This window comes from Chiloscyllium plagiosum, chromosome 3, assembly GCF_004010195.1.
Source record: "Chiloscyllium plagiosum isolate BGI_BamShark_2017 chromosome 3, ASM401019v2, whole genome shotgun sequence".
Lineage (NCBI taxonomy): Eukaryota > Metazoa > Chordata > Chondrichthyes > Orectolobiformes > Hemiscylliidae > Chiloscyllium > Chiloscyllium plagiosum.
Window position 1 is genome coordinate 10845672 of NC_057712.1, and position 19973 is coordinate 10865644.

Sequence of the window (19973 nt, forward strand, 5' to 3'; positions counted from 1 at the left end):
AACATAATAAGCAATTTTAGCTGTGAACACTTTATTCCAATGAGAGTTTTATAAATATAAATTCAATGAAGCACCCCAAAAGTTACATTGGCAACTGATTAATATTGATTTAAGAAGGTCGGTTCTAAAATGATAGCAGCATTAAAAATTGGATGGCAACGTCAAGTGCTTAGGTTACTCCTGCACTTACTGTCATGATAAGTGTTGGAAATGCAAATAAGTTTCTTAAATAAATCTAAGATCAAATAATACTTTGCAACTTTCTGACTGCGACATCCAAAGTCTCTATTTGCAAATAAATAAGGCAGATGCAAGAATCAATATTGTGGTAGAGGTTGAAGCATTTTTAAAATCTACTTTTCTAATTCACCTGTTAAGATGTGCTATTATACACCTCTGGAGTAAGGAGGACTTGAACCTGTGTCTCTTAGTCCAGAGGTAGGGACACTACCAGAAGGAGTCCCTCATAGTAGAGACTGACCCAATCTCACATTAAACTTTTTGACTGCCTCCACCAGTTGTTAATCATTAATAATGTCAGCAGTTTCAGTCAGTTGATCAAGAGAGATCAGGCCAAACACTTCCAATAATATATTTTCCATCCAGATGAATTTATGATCCAGACAGGCGTAGTGGGGACTGAATAACTTTATTTTCTTGGTGGTGATCAGTCTCTTCAGCAGATCTGGTTATGGAAGTAACCTTTCACTGTGGATTATTATTCTGTTGCTAAGGTGGAGAAATATTTAAGCAGTGCGTATCCTTAAAGCTACTAAAATGTACTTATTGATATTAAGTCAAGTTAAAGTTTCAGCTTTGATCTCCAGCGTCTGCAGACCTCACTTTCTCCTTATTGATATTAAGTCAAGTTAAAATTAATTTAATATCTGTTAGCAGAGGCAAATCAAGAGATCAGAAAAAACATAATTTCCATGTCAACTGAGAAAAGCCATGAAAAAAAAATCAGAGACCTGAAATATTTACAATGCTGACAGACCTGCAAAGTATTTTGAGTATTTTCCATTTTTACTCAAAGAATAATACCTCTCATTTTTAAAAACATTTTGATGGGTGTGGGTAAAACTCAAAAGATAAATCAACGAATATATTTTTAGAAAATCTATAAACATTCATCTTTCAAATAAGACTAAGTCAAAACTTGACCTGCCATATCATGTGGACATTAAAGATCCAATGACACTATCTAAAGAAGAGCAGGGAGCTTACCCCAATCCTTGTCCCTCAACGAATGCTTAAAACATGTTAGCTAGCAATTTGTTTCTCAGATCATATAGAAATATACTGTGCACAAACTGGCTACAGGCACGCAATCCTTTATCCGAACTCCATGGGGCCAGTTATTTTTCAGAATTTGGAATTTTTCAGATTTTGGAATAAATGACATTTTCACAATGAAATAAAAAATATTACCTAACAACAGATCCACGTGTGAATAGTACGAGCACCGAGACACAGTTGACGTCTGCCAGTGCTGGGCTGTGTCACCCGCCACGTCTGAGTAACTGGTTTGAGTAGGTATGGAGTTGGGTCACCTATGTTCATGCCAAAATGACGCTTCCACACTCAGAGTCCATGTTTCCTGAAGAAGGGCTTATGCCCGAAACGTCGATTCTCCTGTTCCCTGGATGCTGCCTGACCTGCTGCGCTTTTCCAGCAACACATTTTCAGCTCTGATCTCCAGCATCTGCAGACCTCACTTTCTTCCCATGCTGATCAGATATCCCAACCCAATCTAGTCTCACTTGCCAGCACCCAGCCCATATCCCTCCAAACACTTCCATACCACCCAGATGCCTTTTAAATGTTGCAATTGTACTAGCCTCCACCACTTCCTCTGGCAGCCCAATTCACACACACACACCATCCTCTGCGTGAAAACGTTGCCCCTGAGGTCTCTTTTATACCTTTCCTCTCTCACCTTAAACCTATGCCCTCTAGTTCTGGACTCCCCCATCCCAGGGGGAAAAAAAAACTTGTCTATTTACCCTATCCATGCCCCTTATGATTTTATAAACCTCTATAAAGATCACTCCTCAGCCTCTGAGCTCCAGGGAAAACAGCCCCAGTCTATTCAACCTCTCCCTATAGCTCAAATCCTCCAACCCTGGCAACATCCTTGTAAATCTTTTCTGAACCCTTTCAAATTTCACAACATTCTTCCAATAGATGGAGACCAGAATTGCACGCAATATTCCAAAAGTGGCCTAACCAATGTCTTGTACAGCCACAACATGACCTCCCAGCACCTGTACTCAGTACTCTGACCAATAATGGAAAACATACCAAATGCTTTCTTCACTATCCTATCTACCTGCAACTCTACTTTCAAGGAGCTATGAACCTGTACTCCATTGTCTCTTTGTTCAGTAACACTCCCTAGGACCTCTCCAAGAAAAAATTTCAGATTTCGGATAAAGGATCGTGTACCTAAATTGTGTTTCCTACTGCAGAGATTATACCACTTTTTCAAAAAAAAACTTAATTGGATGTAAATCATTTTGGGACACCATTTGACAACTTGTCGAACGCAAGTCTTTTTTTCTTTCTTTGGAACAACAACATTGCAATTCAGAGCCTTAGCCCATGTTACAAAAAAAAAGAGTAGGATGACAACTGAAGTTGAATAAACACAAAGCCCCTAACCATAACAAGGGTAACCAAACAGATAAAAGTGAACACCTGCAATCTTACATCTTATCTATGCCAAAGTTTGCAAATCTATTTAGTGCTGAATGGACACTAGGGCCTCCTAATGTGTAGTTTGAATGCAGGAACCAGTATATTAACAACTTTAATGTCTAATGTAGTTCTGTACTGTATATTGACTGACAAGCATAACTGAAGCTAAAAAATATCAAGTTACATAGAGTCATAGAAATGTACGGTCCAACTTGTCCATGTCGACCGCATATTCTAAATTAATCTAGTCCCGTTTGCCAGCATTTAGCCCATATCCCACAAAACCATTCCTATTCATGTACTCATTCAGATGCCATATAAAATGTTATAACCGTACCAACCTCCACTTACTCTGGTAGTTTATTCCATACATGAACCTCCCTCTGCATTAAAAGTTGCCCCTTTTAACATCTTTATCCTTTCATCTTAAACTATGTCCTTAGTTTTGGACTCCACTACCCTGGGGGAAAAAAACATGAGCTATTCACCCTATCCATGTTCCTTATGACTTTATGCATTTTTCATAAGGTCACCCCTCAGCCTCTGACACTCCAGGGAAAATAGCCCCAGCCTATCCCTATAACTCATACCCTCAAACCCTGGCAACATCTTCATTAATCTTTTCTAAATCCTGTCAAGTTTCACAACATCTTTGCTCTAGCAGTGAGACTAGAATTGAACACAGCATTCCAATAATAGCCTAACCAATGTCCTGTATAGCTGCAATATGACCTCAACTCCTGTAATCAAAGCACTGACAATTAAGGCAAGCATACCACGTCACTATCCTGTCTATGTGCAACTTTCAACGAACTATGAATCGTCACACTAAGGTCTCTTCGGCAACACTCCCTGGGACCTTACCATTAAGTCCTGCCCTGATTTGCCCTACCAAAATGCAGCATCTCACATTTATCTAACTTAAACTCCATCTGATCAAGTAACCATCTGAAGTAACCTTCTTCGCTACAAACTACACCACCAATTTTACTGTCACCTGCAAATCTACTAACTATACCTCCTATGTTCACATTCAAATCATTTATATAAATGCCAAAAAGCAGCAGACCCAACACCAATCCTTGTGGCACATTCTGGTCACAGGCCTACACATTCTAAGCAGTCATGTAAAAGCAGGAACATCTTTGGCTCAGTTACGTCAATTTGTTTGCAATAGCTTCAGAAAGACTAAAACCTTCAAGGTCAGATGGGCAGGTTAATTCTTCTGTTAGATTACATGACAACTGTTCCTTTCACTGATCAGATTCTCATTCAGAAAGACTATTTTGAATACCAATGCTCACTGTATGGGAAGCTTTCAACTCAAATATAAATTACAAATTGACAGGCAGTCCACCACAATGTCAGCTAACCAAATGTACTTACACACACACACTTTGCACATGCCTAAAAATCACATGCACCAAAAGGCTTAACAATAAGGTAGATAGAAATAAAAGTTCAGTACTTCCATTCAAAGGTAGGACATGTCCCAACTCTTCCACCATCATAGCATTCCACTTTTCCTCAAAGAATCCCACTTGTTCCAGCAGCAAATGAGAAATGTTTTTGTGATCTTGAAAAATTGTACTCGTATTTTCTCTTCGATCCAGTTGGTAGGGTAGGTGGGGCTTCAGTTTAAATGACCCACCCAAAACGCAGCACTAAGATATCAACCTAATCTGTTAAACTTGGAATGAAACTTAAACCTAACTTCTCAGTCAGAACTGGAAATATTACCGACTAAACCAAGGCTGACAAGTTCCAACACAATTTACAAATTTGTCTTATCAGTTTAAACCCGTTCCACTTTAATGCCCTATTTAAACTTAAGTTTTTCTATTCTCTTTACTCACTCAACCTGCCTTTTAGATTCCCCCTCCCGCCCCGAAAAAAAACCTTATGTTTGACGCTGACTAACATCAGAAAACTAAATCAGCAGGCTTTGTGGGTCTCTTTTGTGTCTCTCCAGCACTTAGGTTTTCAAACTGAGAGGAGTATGTGAGATGCAATCTAACAAGGCCGGAACTGCACAAGACTTTGACTTTTACTTCAACTTGGCAAGATAACCAAGCTTGCTTTGTTGATTCTGCTGAGTTCACCGACACCTTCCAATACATTTCAAATTCACCTTCCCGTATTTTGGCAACCTTCAAAGAGGGCCTCTCGCCCATTTTGTTATTGAGCTAACCCGATGTTGAATTCTGTCAATAATAACAAAGCCTGTTCTCACTGATTTTATCCGATTCGTTTTACAAATCCTAGTTTCAATTGTTGCTGCCGTCATCACCGCCTCCTCCTCACTTAATCACTTGGCAACCTACACAAATTTAACACATTTTCATTGAACATTTAAAACCAGGTTGTAAATAAGGGAGGGAGGGGGGGAAGCTGAAAATGTCGCGGATAAAAATCTCAGGGGAAACACATTCCTCTTTAAATCATTGCTCGGAGTGGTGGGGCTGGGAGAGCCGCTAGCATAACCTTCAGCCTAGAAATCCATATTCCAGCTACTTAATACTCATATTAGAATTAGCCTCGGCTGCCTACGCTCTTTGTGTTGCTGAATCACAACCAGAAGGGGGTTCTGAACACATGAAGCAGAATCTCTGGTGAAATCCTTTTCTCTACACTCTCTCTCGGAACCCAAACTCAGTCGGTAGCTTCCCACCCCCGTGTATTAATTAACTCTGCTGGCTTGCTTTAATCAATCAATCACTTCCCACCTCTGGCCTATTCTTTTCATTCGCTATCTTAAAGCACTGGGCAAATGTCATTCCTGTGCTTTTCATATCGTTTTCGAGATAAAGAAGTAATTGTGTCGAGGGCATTTTCTTATCGCGCACTCCAACTCGACATGATCATGTAAATATGTATTCAGAACCACAACGCACGTTTCTTACCGCTCTAAGTGCGGCGCTCTGTCCCGCTGCTGGCATGAACAGCTTCCCAATGAACTTGTCAACACAGCCTCCAATCCTCCAAAGACTCATTAAATCCCCCCCGCTCACTGACTTTAACTGACACACTCTTTCATACTTCAGAGGGCACGCTGCTCTATTCCAATCGCCCTGGGCTCAGCCGAATGCCAGCTCACGGCGCTCAACCCGGGACTCTGCCCTGAGACTGAAACCAAAACGCCATGCCTTTTCCCAGTCAACCCGAAAGGAGCAGATAAGCCCTTGTGACGTTGACCAGGAAGCCGGACAAAAGAGCACAACGAATCAAGGAGTGAGCCATAAGTATAAAGCCCAAACACGGGAATTTAAGATGTGGAGGTGTTGGAGTGGGGTGTACAAAGTTAAAAATCACACGACACCGGGTTCTAGTCCAACAGGTTTATTTGGCATGATTCGGAGATGCCAGTGTTGGAATGGGGTGTACAAAGTTAAAAATCACACAACACCAGATTATAGTCCAACAGGTTTAAGTGGGAGCACACTAGCTTTCGGAGCGACGCTCCTTCATCAGGACAATCACCTGATGAAGGAGCGTCGCTCCGAAAGTTAGTGCTTCCACTTAAACCTGTTACTATAACCTGGTGTTGTGAGATTTTTAGGTTTATTTGGAACTGCAAACTTTTAAAACTGTGCAGTGCCCTAGACCCTTCCTCGGAGTTCGTGTCCTAGCTGAGGTGCATCTGTACAGGGTGATTAGCAATAACACTATTGATAGAATTGTCCCTGTCCTGTGTATAACTCTACTTTGTATGCTATCCGGATTGTGGAAAAAATAACTTACACAATGAAGCTTTCTTTAAGACTGAGCAAGGGTTTTAGTTCAGGAGAGATGTTACATAGCAGTTCTACACACAAAGGGTGATAAAAGTTTGGAACTTCCTTCTGCAAACAGCAACTGAATCTAAATCAGTTGATAATTTTAAATCTGAGATAGATGTTTTTTGTTAAGCAAACGAGTTAAGGAGTATGGGCCAAAGACAGGTAGATGTAGTTGGGCTACAGATCAGCCATGATCTCATTACTGTAATTGGCAGAACAGCTCAAGGGGCTGAATAACCTACTTCTGTTCCTATGTTTCTGGATGGAGTGAAGGGCAATCCATAAACTCTGAGGCAGCTTTTGATCTCCCAAGACATTGTTCTGAGGAAAAGTCCAATGTGAGAGATTGTTGATCAATTTAACAAGATATTGGAGAGACAAGTTTATTTATCCAGACTGTGGTTAGGATCTGGAACTTGCTACCACATGTGATGTATTTTATGTGGTGCACAGACCTGTTGGACAGAAGAACTGGTTTCTGTGTTCTACATTCAATGTAATTCTGTATGCAATTGGAATTTGAATGAGTGACCTTTACCAGTAGCAAATACAAAAAATAGCTAATCTCCCATGGGTCCAATGTGCTATCTTCCACATACATTTGTACACACTACTTTTTTACATACAGGTCAATGGTTTGTATGCAGGTCAGCACTGCATTATACATTGTTTGTGGTAAGCTCTGTAATTGTTTAAGGGTCACTCGCTTTTGTCACTTTTCGTTTTCTAAACAAAGGTGTGCGCGCACTGATGGGGTCAGTGATATAGTAAGTGATCATGTCACCCACTTTAATTCAGTTAAGTTTGTTAAAGAGCAAAACTTATAAACAAACTGCAAAAAGTTTAATGAGAAATGATTTGGAGATGCTGGTGTTGGACTGGGGTGTATAAAGTTAAAAATCACAAAACACCAGTTAATTGTCCAACAGGTTTAAGTGGAAGCACTAGCTTTCAATTAAACCTGTTGGACTATTAACTGGTGTTGTGTGATTTTTAACTTAATGATGTAACTTGGTGGTCAAAAGTTTAAAGATCAGTAAAACGATTTTCATATTTCATATCTAAATTCCATGACAAATTCCCACATTTTCCAGTAAGTGGATTGATAAAATAATTCTCTTCAACTTAAAAAAACTTATTTTGATTCACTTTTTACTCATAATAAAAATCATTCCCCAATATATACATTGATGATGTCAAGCATACTAGGGAGTCGTGTTATGATGAAATCAAAGTCTAAGTATCGACTACTATCTTACATAACTCAACCATAATCATCTGATGAATGTTTCCAAACCTCAATTCTTTGAAATGGACTTAGGTCCAGAAGAAAACAATCAAACTCATTAATTGATTTAACAAAAATCAATTTAAAGATTTTACAGCTTTTGTTTTATTCCTTCAGCAGATGTGGGTGTCACAGGTTGGGCCAACATTTATTAAGCGTCTCTAATTGCCCAAATAAGTGTCAACCACATTCCTTTGTACGTTTGGAGAAAGTGAGGACTGCAGATGCTGGAGATCAGAGTTGAGAGTAGGGTGCTGGAAAAGCACAGCAGGTCAGGCAGCATCCGAGGAGCAGGAGAATAGATGTTTCAGGCACAAGCCCTTCATCAGGAAGGGCTTATGCCCGAAATGTTGATTCTCCCACACTATTGACTTTGTATGTTTGGAGTCATGTGTACACATGACCAGGTAATGATGACAATTTCCTTCCCTAACGGGCTTTGGTAATCACATGGTATCTGTTTTAGATACTGCTGAGAGAAATGGTCTCTCAAGAGATAACAGCAACAGCCAAATTCATGGCACCATGGTTGGCTCTGCTGCAGAAGAAGGAGAGATAGGCATGGAAATGCTCTAGTTATAGGGGATTAAATTGTAAGGGGAATAGATAGGCATTTTCATGGCCGCAAACGAGAGTCCAGGATGGCATGTTGCCTCCCTGATGCTATGGTCTTGGAGCGGTCGCAGGACATTCTAAAAGGAGGGGTGAAGAGTGAACAGTCAGTGGTCATGGTGCACATTGGTTCAAATGATATAGGTAAAAAAGGGATGAGATCCGAAAAGCAGAATATAGAGAACTAGGAAGAAAGTTGAAATGTAGGACCTCCAAGGTAATTATCTCAGGATTACTACTAGTGCCACAAGCTAGTCAGCGTAAAATGGATATAGAGGATGAATGTGTAGCTGAGAACATTACCTGAAACGGCAAGTTTCAGATTCGTGGGGCATTGGAACCAGTTCTGGAGGAGATGGGACTTGTACAAACCAGATGGGTTACACCACGGTAGGACCAAGACTGATGTCCTTGGGGGGATACTTGGTAGAATGGTTGGGAAGGGTTTAGACTTGTGTGGCAGGGGAAGGGAACCAGAGGAGTAAGGTAGTAGATGCGGAAATTGAGGGATAGGTAGGTACCAAGGCAAACATTACCAAGAACAAGCAGAAAACACAACTGAAAATAGATGGTGACATCTTGCAAAATGTCCATATTACAGAGGAGGAAGTGCTGGATGTCTTGAAACAGGTAAAGGTGAATAAATCCCCAGGACACCTGATCCGGTGTATCCTAGAACTCTGTAGGAAGCTAGAGAAGTGATTGCTGGGCCTCTTGCTGAGATAGTTGTATCATCGATAGTCACAGGTGAGGTGCCGGAAGACTGGAGGTTGGTTAATCTGGTGCCACTGTTTAAGAAAGGTGGTCAGGACAAGCCAGGGAACTATAGACCAGTGAGCCTGATGTTGGTGGTGGGCAAGTTATTGGAGGGAATCCTGAGGGACAGGATGTACATGTATTTGGAAAGGCAAGGACTGATTAGGGATAGTCAACATGGCTTTGTGCGTGGGAAATCATGTCTCACAAACTTGATTGAATTTTTTGAGGAAGTAACAAAGAGGATTGATGAGGGCAGAGCGGTAGATGTGATCTATGTGGATTTCAGTAAGGCGTTCGACAAGGTTCCCCATGGGAGACTGATTAGAAAGATTAGATCTCACGGAATACAGGGAGAACTATGGGGAACTCCCATAACAGGCTGTTGCTGTTTTCCCTGGAGTGTTGGAAGCTGAGGGGTGACCTCATAGATGTTTACAAAATTATGAGGGGCATGGATAGGGTAAATAGGCAAAGTGTTTTCCCAGGGATCGGGGAGTCCAGAACTAGAGGGCATAGGTTTAGGGTGAGAGGGGAAAGATATAAGAGAGATCTACGGGGCAACCTTTTCACACAGAGGGTGGAATGGATATGGAATGAGCTGCCAGAGGAAGTGGTGGAAGCTGGTACAATTGCAACATTTAAGAGGCATTTAGATGCGTATATGAATAGGAAGGGTTTGGAGGGATTTGGGCCAGGTGCTGGCAGATGGGATTAGATTGATTTGGGATATCTGGTTGGCATGGACGGGTTGGACCGAAGGGTCTGTTTCCATGCTGTACATCTCTATGACTCTATAACAGGGGAGATGGTCTTAAATGCATGTTTCAATGCAAGAAGTATAAAAGGCAAGGGAGATGAACTTAGAGCTTTGGTTAGTACTTGGAACAATGATACTATTACGATTACAGACAGCAGGACTGGTAGTTGAATGTCCCAGGATTTAGATATTTCAGTTGTGAAAGAAAGGGAGGTAAAAGAGGTGGGGGAGTTGTATTACAGGTAAAGGAGTATCTCACAGCTTTACTGAGGCAGGATACACCAGAGGACTCATGCAGCATGGCAATATGAGTAGAACTCAGGAATAGGAAAGAAGAAATCACAATGCTGGGAGTATACTACAGGCCTCCCAACAGCTAATGGGAGAAAGAGGAAAGAGTATGTGGACAGATTTTGGAAAGACGTAAAAACAGCAGGGTAGTTGTGATGGGTAATATTAACTTCCTCAAATTGACTGGGACTCGCTACGTGATAGGGGCTTGGAGGGGGCCGAATTTGTAAGGACCATTTTTGGAAGGTTTCTTGAATATGTAAACAGTCCAGCCAGGGAAGGGGTTATACTGGACCTGGTTTTAGGAAATGAGCCTGGTCAGGTGAATGAAGTTTCAGTGAGGAGTAGTGACCATAATACCATTAAGATACTCATGGATAGAGATAACAGCAGTCCTCGGGTGAAGGTGTTAAATTGGGGGAAAGCAAGCTACAACAATATTAGGCAGAAACTGCAGAATGCTGTTTGGAGGCAGCTATTTGAGGATAAATCTACATCAGATATGTGGGAGTATTTCAAACTGCAGTTGATAAGCGTTCAGGAGCAGCACATTCCTGCGAGAATGAAGGATAGGTATGGCAAGTTACATGAACCTTGGATGATCAGGGATGTTATGATGTTGGTCAGAAAAAAAAGGAAGCATACATAAGGTATAAAGAGGATGGGAACTGATGAAGCTCTTTAAGTAAATAAGGAAAGTAAGAAAGAACTTAAACAAGGAATGAGAAGGGCTAAAAGGGGTCACAAAAAGTCAAAAATCACAATACCAGGTTATAGTCCAACAGGTTTATTTGGAAGCACTAGCTTTCGGAGCGCTGCTCCTTCATCAGGTGGTTGTGGAGTGTAAGATCGTAAGACACAGAATTTATAGCAAAAGTTTACAGTGTGATGCAACTGAAATTATATATTGAAAAAGACCTGGATTGTTTGTGAAGTCTCTCATCTTTTAGAATGACTATGTTGGTTTCAGTTCTTTCAAATGTAAATCCCAGAACTTTCTTACAGTTACATTCTCAAGTGAACTTTAGCAATAGGTACCATGTTACCTCAAATAATGCATTGAAGGCCTGAGGTTGTCTGTGCCCCAATGTTCTGACTGATTCTATTTCAACAAAAAGGATTTACAGAACCTTACATGGATTCATGCAGTTCTTGAGCAAAATAACGTAATCTCGGGGGAGGGGTAGGGTGGTATGAGCATGCATGAGAGTGTGTGTGTCTGCGTGTGTGTGTGTAAAGGAGGGAGGGAGAGAGAGAGAGAGAGAGAAAACAGAGAACACTTGTCTGGTGATTGTTGCGCAGTGTCCATTCATCCATTGCCTCTACGCTGTCTCGCCAATGTACCATGCCTCAGGGCATCCTTGGCTGCAGCTTATGAGATAGACAATGTTGGCCGAGTTACATGAATACTTGCCACGTACATGGTGGGAGGCATCCCCACATGTAATGGTATCCATGTCAATGCTCTGATATGTCTTGCAGTGTCTACCATGACAAGACTGTATGGTGTTGTCCTGAAAGCCGGGCAGTTTGTTGCAAACAATGATCTGTTTGAGGTTTGGCGTTGGTTTAAAGGCAAGAAGTGAAGGCGTGGGGAAGGTATTGGAGAGGTGCTCATCCTCATTGATAATGTTGAAGTAGGAGATGGCACGGTGCAGGGTGACACTAGATGGCCGCTGAGCCATCAGTTGCCCACTTGACACATAAGATGGCCACCAGACCACAATATGGAGAGAGACAGCAGAGCAAACATTGACGCTGCATGGGGCCACCAGAATGCTAACACAATGCACTCACAACCTAGTTGATTAGTTTAAGGTGGGTGGGGGAGAGAATACACGTGAGTAACCTACACTGCCCGCCGAAGTGTCTGGGGCCAGCCAACACCTTTGATAGAAATGTTAACAGCTTGATATGGACTCAATACAAAGTGCTAATAGCCAGGGCTGCAGTAATCATCCTTCTCAGGAAGAGCGAATAGCGCCCATTACTGCAACAATGGACTTCCACACAGACATTGAAACTGACAATGTCTGCGTTGAAACTAACAACAAATCGCGCTGAAATTAACAAAGGCTGTGCTGGAACTGACAATGAGTGTATCAAAACTATCATCAATTCTGCAATGATTACTATAAACAAATCATGTTACAAAGACAATAATCACATCACTAACCTATTGTATCACAAGATGTATAAAAGTATCTTGACGCATGCTCTGGGTCAGGAGAAAAATCGCAGCTGACCACTGTGCTGTTGGTGTCTTTCTCTTCCCGGATCTCCTGTATTTCCTTGTACGATAAACTCTGTTGCTGAACCCCGACTCTGACTCCGAGACTGGTGATTTTCCCCATAACAATTGATGCAGCGAGGAAGGCTCTTATTACTGGTGCCCTGGTTGAAGGCCACAATTGGGGGCCGGGATAAGAATCAATTTGTACCTGCAAACGGTAAGAGTCAGACTGGTATACTGATTGTAATGTCTGATTTGCTACAGTACTGAATTAACAATTTTAAGTGCATGTCTGTGGAGAATAAGTATTTAATTGTACTAACTATTGTACGAACCTGCTGGTTATGCTGAAACAGCCAGAGGACAAGGTAGTGCCTGTCACTGGTTGTTAAGAGGGATAGCCCCCCACATGAAGATTGGGATTTGAAGTGGGAATTGAGGTGCCAAGGGCACGAGAAGCTATGAAGCACAAGTGGCAAAGTCAGGTAACATTGCGAACAACGGAGAGTCCAGTTAGAGTTCAAGTTAAAAGTTGGGTCCTGTTTGTACTTGTAATTCCCAATGTGGTGAGGAAGAGGACGTGATCACTCTGACCAAGAGCCAAACCTCAGTGGAGCGCACGTTACCAAGGTGGGAAGTGTGGACACTGTGAGTAACCGTGATACCCTGTCAGTCCATAGTAGAATGACTGAGCTTGAATAGTGGCGGTGGCCGGGAGGGCAAAGATTCCCACCGGTAGAGAGCACACTGGGCTAGAGGTAGGTTTCTGGGCCTGTTGGGAGGAGTTCGGTCAGTAAAGGTGGCCGGGAGGGTAGAGAAGTCCCACTGGTAGAGAGCACACCCTATTGAGCCGGCATTCCCAGCCGACCGGTAGGTACCGACTAGTAGTGGTAGCTGGGAGGGTAGAGAAGTCCCACCGGTACAGAGCACACCTTGCTAGGAGGCTGCTATGGCTGTACAGACGGTGCTGGGACAGTATTATTGGCCAGGGAGTAGAGACACCCCCACTGGTTAGGAACACTTTACTGTTGGTGGTATCCAGGGGTACACAATCTGCTAAATGGCAGTTCAAAGTTTTAAAGGGGAAACTGCAGGTTCCATTATTGAGAAATACAAGGCAGACAGACAAGGGTTGACAGAGCAAATGAAGAAAAGTGGTTGGCACCCATCTCAGACATTAGCACAACAGAGAGTTTGGATAGATAAACAGAAACGGAATAAAACTAAAAAGATAGGGGTAACGTTAGTATATCAATTAGCCAGCCTAATTGAACAAGTGAGTGCCACCACAAGTAGGTGGAGAAAGGACCAGGAACAAGTTAAGGTGCTGGAGAGCAGGATAAAGGATATAGAATTCACATTAGAAAGAATAGAAGAGGAGAGAGAAATTGATACACATTCCTCCTACGAAACCGTCCAACAGGGACCAACTGCTCCCTCTGTTGGATGAACTGTGCAAGAATATAACTTAGTGTCCGTTACCAGAAGAGGGACAGAATCACAACCCAAAGCAAATTATAAACCCTTCACCCCAGAGGAGAGGCAGCAAATTATGGCCTCCTTGAGCAAATTATAGCCCCAGAGCGCAAACACCTGGTTCTGGGAAGAGGTAGATAGTGTAGGGCACCAACTACACCAGCTGGTCTGCGCAGCTTGCCCAGCGGACAAGTGGAGGTAGGTAGCTGGTGGACCTGATGCCACAGCAGCCGGAGACTTTTGGGGAGGAAGGTGGACACGTGCCCTTGCCCTCACAGCTGAGATCGATGCTCAGCAAGCCCCCTTCACCAACTTTAAAGAAGAAATCCAGATGGTGCTAGGAAATGCTCCCAAGAACTGCAGCAAGATTATGACCACTACACAAGTTAAAGGAGAAGGAGCCTCTGAATATGGGGAATGATTATTTAGGGTCTATCAGGAATGCTCAGGGCAAGCAAACCCAGATTGGGGGAGGGGACCGGGCATTCATCCAAGCTTTTAAAGATGAGCTCTCTAGTGTCCACCAAGCCGTCCTGAAAATGGGAGTAATAACGTCCCAGGATTATGATGGCCCAGTTGAGTGAAAAGCTCCTGAAATAAAGGCAAGACCTGACAAAGCGGCCGACCGGAATGGAGGTGAGAATAGAATGAAACAATCCTGCCACAACTGTGGCCCTCAGCGACACTTTGCTAGAGAGTATAGGGTCCCACGAGCAGGAGATGGACCTGGAAACAATGTAAAATACTGCAGCCGCTGCAAAAGAACAGGACACATAGAAGCTGGGAAAAGCATGAGACACCCTCAAATACCACCCAGAACACTGTGGAACCACAGGAGTCCCAAGGTTAGCAGAGCTGACAACCAGCTGCCCTCATTCGTGAGGGTAAGGGAGAAGGAGAATTTAGATTAGATTAGATTAGATTTCCTACAGTGCGGAAACAAGCCCTTTGGCCCAACCAGTCCACACTGATCCTCCGAAGAGTAACCCACACAGACCCATTTCCTTCTGACTAGCACCTCGCACTATGGGCAATTTAGTATGGCCAATTCAATTAACCTGCACATCTTTGGATTGTGGGAGGAAACCGGAGCACCCGGAGAAAACCCACGCAGACACGGGGAGAATGTTGCCCGAAACTGGAATCAAAGCTGAAAATGTGTTGCTGGAAAAGCGCAGCAAGTCAGGCAGCATCCAAGGAACAGGAGAATCGACGTTTCGGGCATAAGCCCTTCTCCAGCAACATATTTTCAGCTCTGATCTCCAGCATCTGCAGTCCTCACTTTCTCCTTGAGGCTGGAATCAAACCTGGGACCCTGGTGCTGTGAGGCAGCAGTGCTAACCACTGAGCCACCGTGCCCGCAGTAATAGGAGGGAGGAAATGTGAAATGCTAGTAGACACAGGAGTGGCCGTATCTATCACAAACTTACACTTACCCCACACAATTAAAATGATTCACTTAACTGGGGCAGGAGGGGATAAAACACCAGCTTACCTAAGCGAAACTACCCTCGTAGAAATAAACTATATATCCCCATGAAATTCTATGTATACCAAAATAACGGGGGCACCATAATAGGTAATGATCTCATGAAAGAATATAATGTTCTAATCAATTGTGCAAAAGGGAAATTGATCTAAGCCCAGACAGGACGGTTGGAAGACTGAGATTGGGAAACTTACAACTCACCTTGAAACTATTAAAGTGGCTACAGTCCCCAGTAGGGACTGGAACCTAGAAAAGGGGGGATTCGGAGCCATCTGTGCCTGCGTCCCCGGAGCATGGGCAGAAACAAAGTTAGATACAGGTCTAAGCAACATAGATCGGATAAGGGTTCCCGGACTGGAGAATAAGCCCCAACAGCAATACCCAATAAAACCTGAAGCAGAAAAAAACAGTTGTGGAGACAGTGAAAGGACTAGTGAGACAGGGAATCCTGACAGCAACAACAAGTACAACTAATTAAAGTCGTGAATATATATATATATAGTCAATATGCCTTTGCTGCAGTCCATGACTACATGGTGGCATGGAGTAGAAGAGGGTGGATCCCCTATCAGACACCAATTAAAAATTCAGGCACTATTGCGAGCCAGTGAACAGCCAAAAGAGGCTGCTGTAATAAAAACAAAAGCCCATCAAAAGGAGCCAGCAAAAGAGAACCCAAATTGGCTAAAATTCAAAGGAACCAGGTAGCAGACCGAACAGCTCAGAAAGCCCTAGAGCAAGAAGCCATTGACGAGACTGTAATAGCCAGTATTGAATTAGCGAAAGACGCTATCCAAATTCAGCAGCTACAGGAGGACATCCCGCAGCAAGAAAGAGCACAATGGAAACTGCAGGGGTATTCAAAGGGGAGGATGGTGTCTGAGGCAAACAGACAAGGTGGTAGCACCAGCATGTATACAGAACACATTGCTTGAACTACTTGAACGGGCTCTCCCATACAGGTAGAAAGAGAGAGTGGTGGTGGAAGGGAATGGGAAAAGACGAGACGTGGCCAAGTACTGCCATAGATGCATGGTTTGTGCACAACATAACCCAGGGAGACCCATAAGAGTTATGATGGGACACCAGCCCAGATCTAGGGGACCCTTTAGGTGGGTTTTGCAGGGCCACTACCACCCTCCCGTGGGAAAACGTACTACCTGGTCATCATAGACCAATTCACTCTGTGGTAGAAGCATTCCCAACCAAAAGCTGCACTGCAACCACTGTGGCCAGAATATTAACAGAGGAGGTAATTTCTAGGTGGGGGATACCCTCCAGATCGACTCCGACCAAGGGACACATTTTACATGTAAAGTCACAAAGACTGTCTGCCAATTACTCGACATTAGACAAAAATTTCACATTCCCTATCATCCCCAGAACTCAGGGATGGTGGAGAGAATGAACAGAACACTTAAAAATACTTTAGCTAAGGCTATGCAAACCTCAGGCAGAACATGGGCTGAGGTGCTGCCAGCCATACTAATGAAATTAAGAGCCACCACAAATCAGGCAACTGGGCCAACACCATATGAATTAATGACTGGGCGAGCAATGCAATTGCCAGAGACAATAATCACAGGTGGCACCGATGTGGGTCCACTAAAAGACAAAATTCGACAGTATGTGATAGAATTAAGCGCCCAATTGAAAGGGATGCGTAAATCTGTAATTGATAAACAAGACAAAAAGGACAAGGCAGGGGAACTCAAAATCTTTCCTGAGGTCCCAGCAGCAGGAAGCTGCATCCTAATGCAAGCATTGCCTGACAAACCAGGCTTTGCCCCAAAATAGAATGGACCATACGACGTGGTAATAAATGGGGATACCCGGGCCTGCATAAATATTAAAGGAAAAGGCACATGGAAGCACTGGACCCAACTCAAACTGTTTAAAGATTCCTGTGACCAAACTAATGTCACTGACCATTCCCCAGGTGCAAACAGGAATGGCGGACAAGACAGTCATCCAGGGGGGAGTACTGAAAACACAACAGAACAAACCACATAGAAGCATGACTGCACCTCCTGACACAAGCAAAGACTTTGACTGACAACTTTATTTTAACTGCAAAATGTATATATCTGTATGTATTTCACTGTGTTTAGGTGTCACGTCTGTCGGGAGCATGTCAGGATTTGAGGATAACCTCTTCTGTAAAGCCCACCTAAGCTTACATGGGAACCGAACTGTCTGCTATTCGTTGGCGCGATCAGTTGAATCCCTATTTGTGGCCTCCCCGGTGTGGACCAATTGCAACCTGTATACGGTGGACACCTCAGGAGCAGTGTATAAACGGCAGATAGGGAAATACAAGTGGGGGGGTCCAGGTAGATGGGTGCAGCTGGATTGAACCACCGGCCCATGGGGCTGGGCCCCCCAGCCTAGGGAAGGGAAGATCCATCTAAAACCCGGTAATTACCCACTCTGTTTCACAGGACAGGGATGGGGATGCATTTATGTTCTGGTTGCCAATAACGACTCATTGCGTCCAGACTCAATGCATTTATCAGAGCTGTAGAGTCACCAGGGGACAGTTTACCTGCACTTGCAATGAGCAAGCATGCTTGAATGTGACCGCGGGCAGACAACTCGTATGTGGTCAGTGCAATGGCCAATGGCACCCATGTCAGCTCTGCCACATGGACATCCCATTCGATACTCACAGGCTCACGGGGCCAGCCAGGGGATCAGGGACAACGTGGGTGGATAGACAGACAGAAGGACAGGACAATGTATGTTACTGAGCACCGAAGGGATTTGTTTTCCTATTTAAGGGGACTTACACGACAGACACCCCAGACCTCCCAAACCTGTTTGCAGTAGGGACAATTGCACCCTTACAGAATGTTCAGAGAAGGATAGTGACCTGCTCCATTAGTCAGGAGTTCGGTGCTGACTGACAGGTCCCCACCACTTTGGTGTCATCAGTGGGATATGGATTCCTGGGATCTCTATCTTTGGGGGGTGTGCGCAGCAGGCGTTGTCAGCGCTAAAAACCAAAATTATCTTGTATGTGGCCTGACTATTTTAGGCAATAGTACCTCAAAAGCTCTGGTGGCAATTAATACAGAGCTGGCTGAACTCAGACTCTACACACTGCAGACATGTTACACGGTGGATTATTAATTAGCACAGCAAGGGGGAAGTTTGTACAATAATTGGTGACAATTGTATCACCCACGTTATTGATGCCTCTTATAACATTACAGAAGCTATTGAGAATATCTGAGACCAGTGAGATAATTTTCGACAGGGATCCACAATTACAGACAGCTGGTTAAATTGGTTGATAGGTAAATCTTAAAGACCCTATTTGGCACACGGGATAGTTCTCCTCATTGCATTCATGCTGGTATTGTGTGGGCCTTGGGTGTTTAAAGCTCTTCTGTAAGGCACTACTGACGAGAACTGTACTACAGTGAGTGTTACCAAGGAATAGCCCCCAATGAAATTGGCACTCCATGATACCCCTCAGGAGCAGGAAGGCCTAGAGATGACCTACCTCTATGGTCTGCAGGAGATCTCCAAAGTCACCTCCTTGACCACAAAGGGGGGAGTGAAGTGGGAGATGGCACGGGGCAGGGGGACACTAGGCACACGGACACACAAGACGGCCGCTGAGCCATCAGTTGGCCACTTGACACATAAGATAGCTGCCAGACCACAATATGGAGAGAGACAGCAGAGCAAACACAGACACTGCCTTGGGCCACCAGAATGCCAACACAATGCACTCACAACTCAGTTGATTAGTTTAAGACGGGTGGGGTAAGAGAATACATGAGTAACCTACACTGTCCACCGAAGTGTCTGGGTCCAGCCAACACCTTTGATAGAAATCTTTGAGGAGAAAGTGAGGTCTGCAGATGCTGGAGATCAGAGATGGAAATGTGTTGCTGGAAAAGCGCAGCAGGTCAGGCAGCATCTAGGGAACAGGAGAATCATCCCCCATCACGAAGGACTCAAAGCCCTCCGCTTCTTTCTTTCCCGCCGTACCGACCAGTACCCTTCCACAGACACCCTCCTTCGACTGACTGAACTGGTCCTCACCCTGAACAACTTCTCTTTCCAATCCTCCCACTTCCTCCAAACGAAAGGAGTAGCCATGGGCACCCGCATGGGCCCCAGCTATGCCTGCCTCTTCGTACGATATGTGGAACAATCCATCTTCCGCAACTACACTGGCCCCACCCCCCACCATTTCCTCCGCTACATCGATGACTGTATCGGCGATGCCTCGTGCTCCCATGAGGAGGTTGAACAGTTCATCCACTTCACCAACACCTCCCACCCCGACCTCAAATTCACCTGGACAGTCTCAGATTCCTCCCTCCCCTTCCTCGACCTTTCTATTTCCATCTCAGGCGACCAGATCAACACGGACATCTACTACAAACCAACCGACTCCCACAGCTACCTGGACTACACCTCCCCCCATCCTGCCCCCTGTAAAAACGCCATCCCATTCTCCCAATTCCTGCGACCGCACCGCATCTGCTCCCAGGAGGACCAGTTCAAAATACGTACAACACAGATGGCCTCCTTCTTCAAGGACCGCAATTTCCCCCCCGACATGGTCGACG

The 19973-nt window shown here is 44.0% G+C and overlaps 1 protein-coding gene across 4 annotated transcripts in view; it reads right to left on the reverse strand.

Annotated features, from left to right (window-relative positions):
* The window catches only part of pla2g7 (phospholipase A2, group VII (platelet-activating factor acetylhydrolase, plasma)), a 75609-nt gene that overhangs the window by 53483 nt on the left and 2153 nt on the right, over window positions 1-19973 (reverse strand). The window contains exon 1 of one of the 4 annotated variants that reach the window (XM_043677136.1): window positions 12363-12627. The exons of 1 other annotated variant lie outside the window; for it this stretch is intronic. Coding sequence is in view for 2 of the 3 variants with exons in the window: in XM_043677118.1 (XP_043533053.1) it covers window positions 5604-5693 (90 nt within the window). In the remaining variant the exon portion in view is untranslated. Of the gene's footprint in view, window positions 1-4168; window positions 5331-5603; window positions 5883-12362; window positions 12628-19973 lie in introns of those variants that run through there. 2 more of the 4 variants (XM_043677118.1, XM_043677126.1) reach the window with 2 other exon arrangements.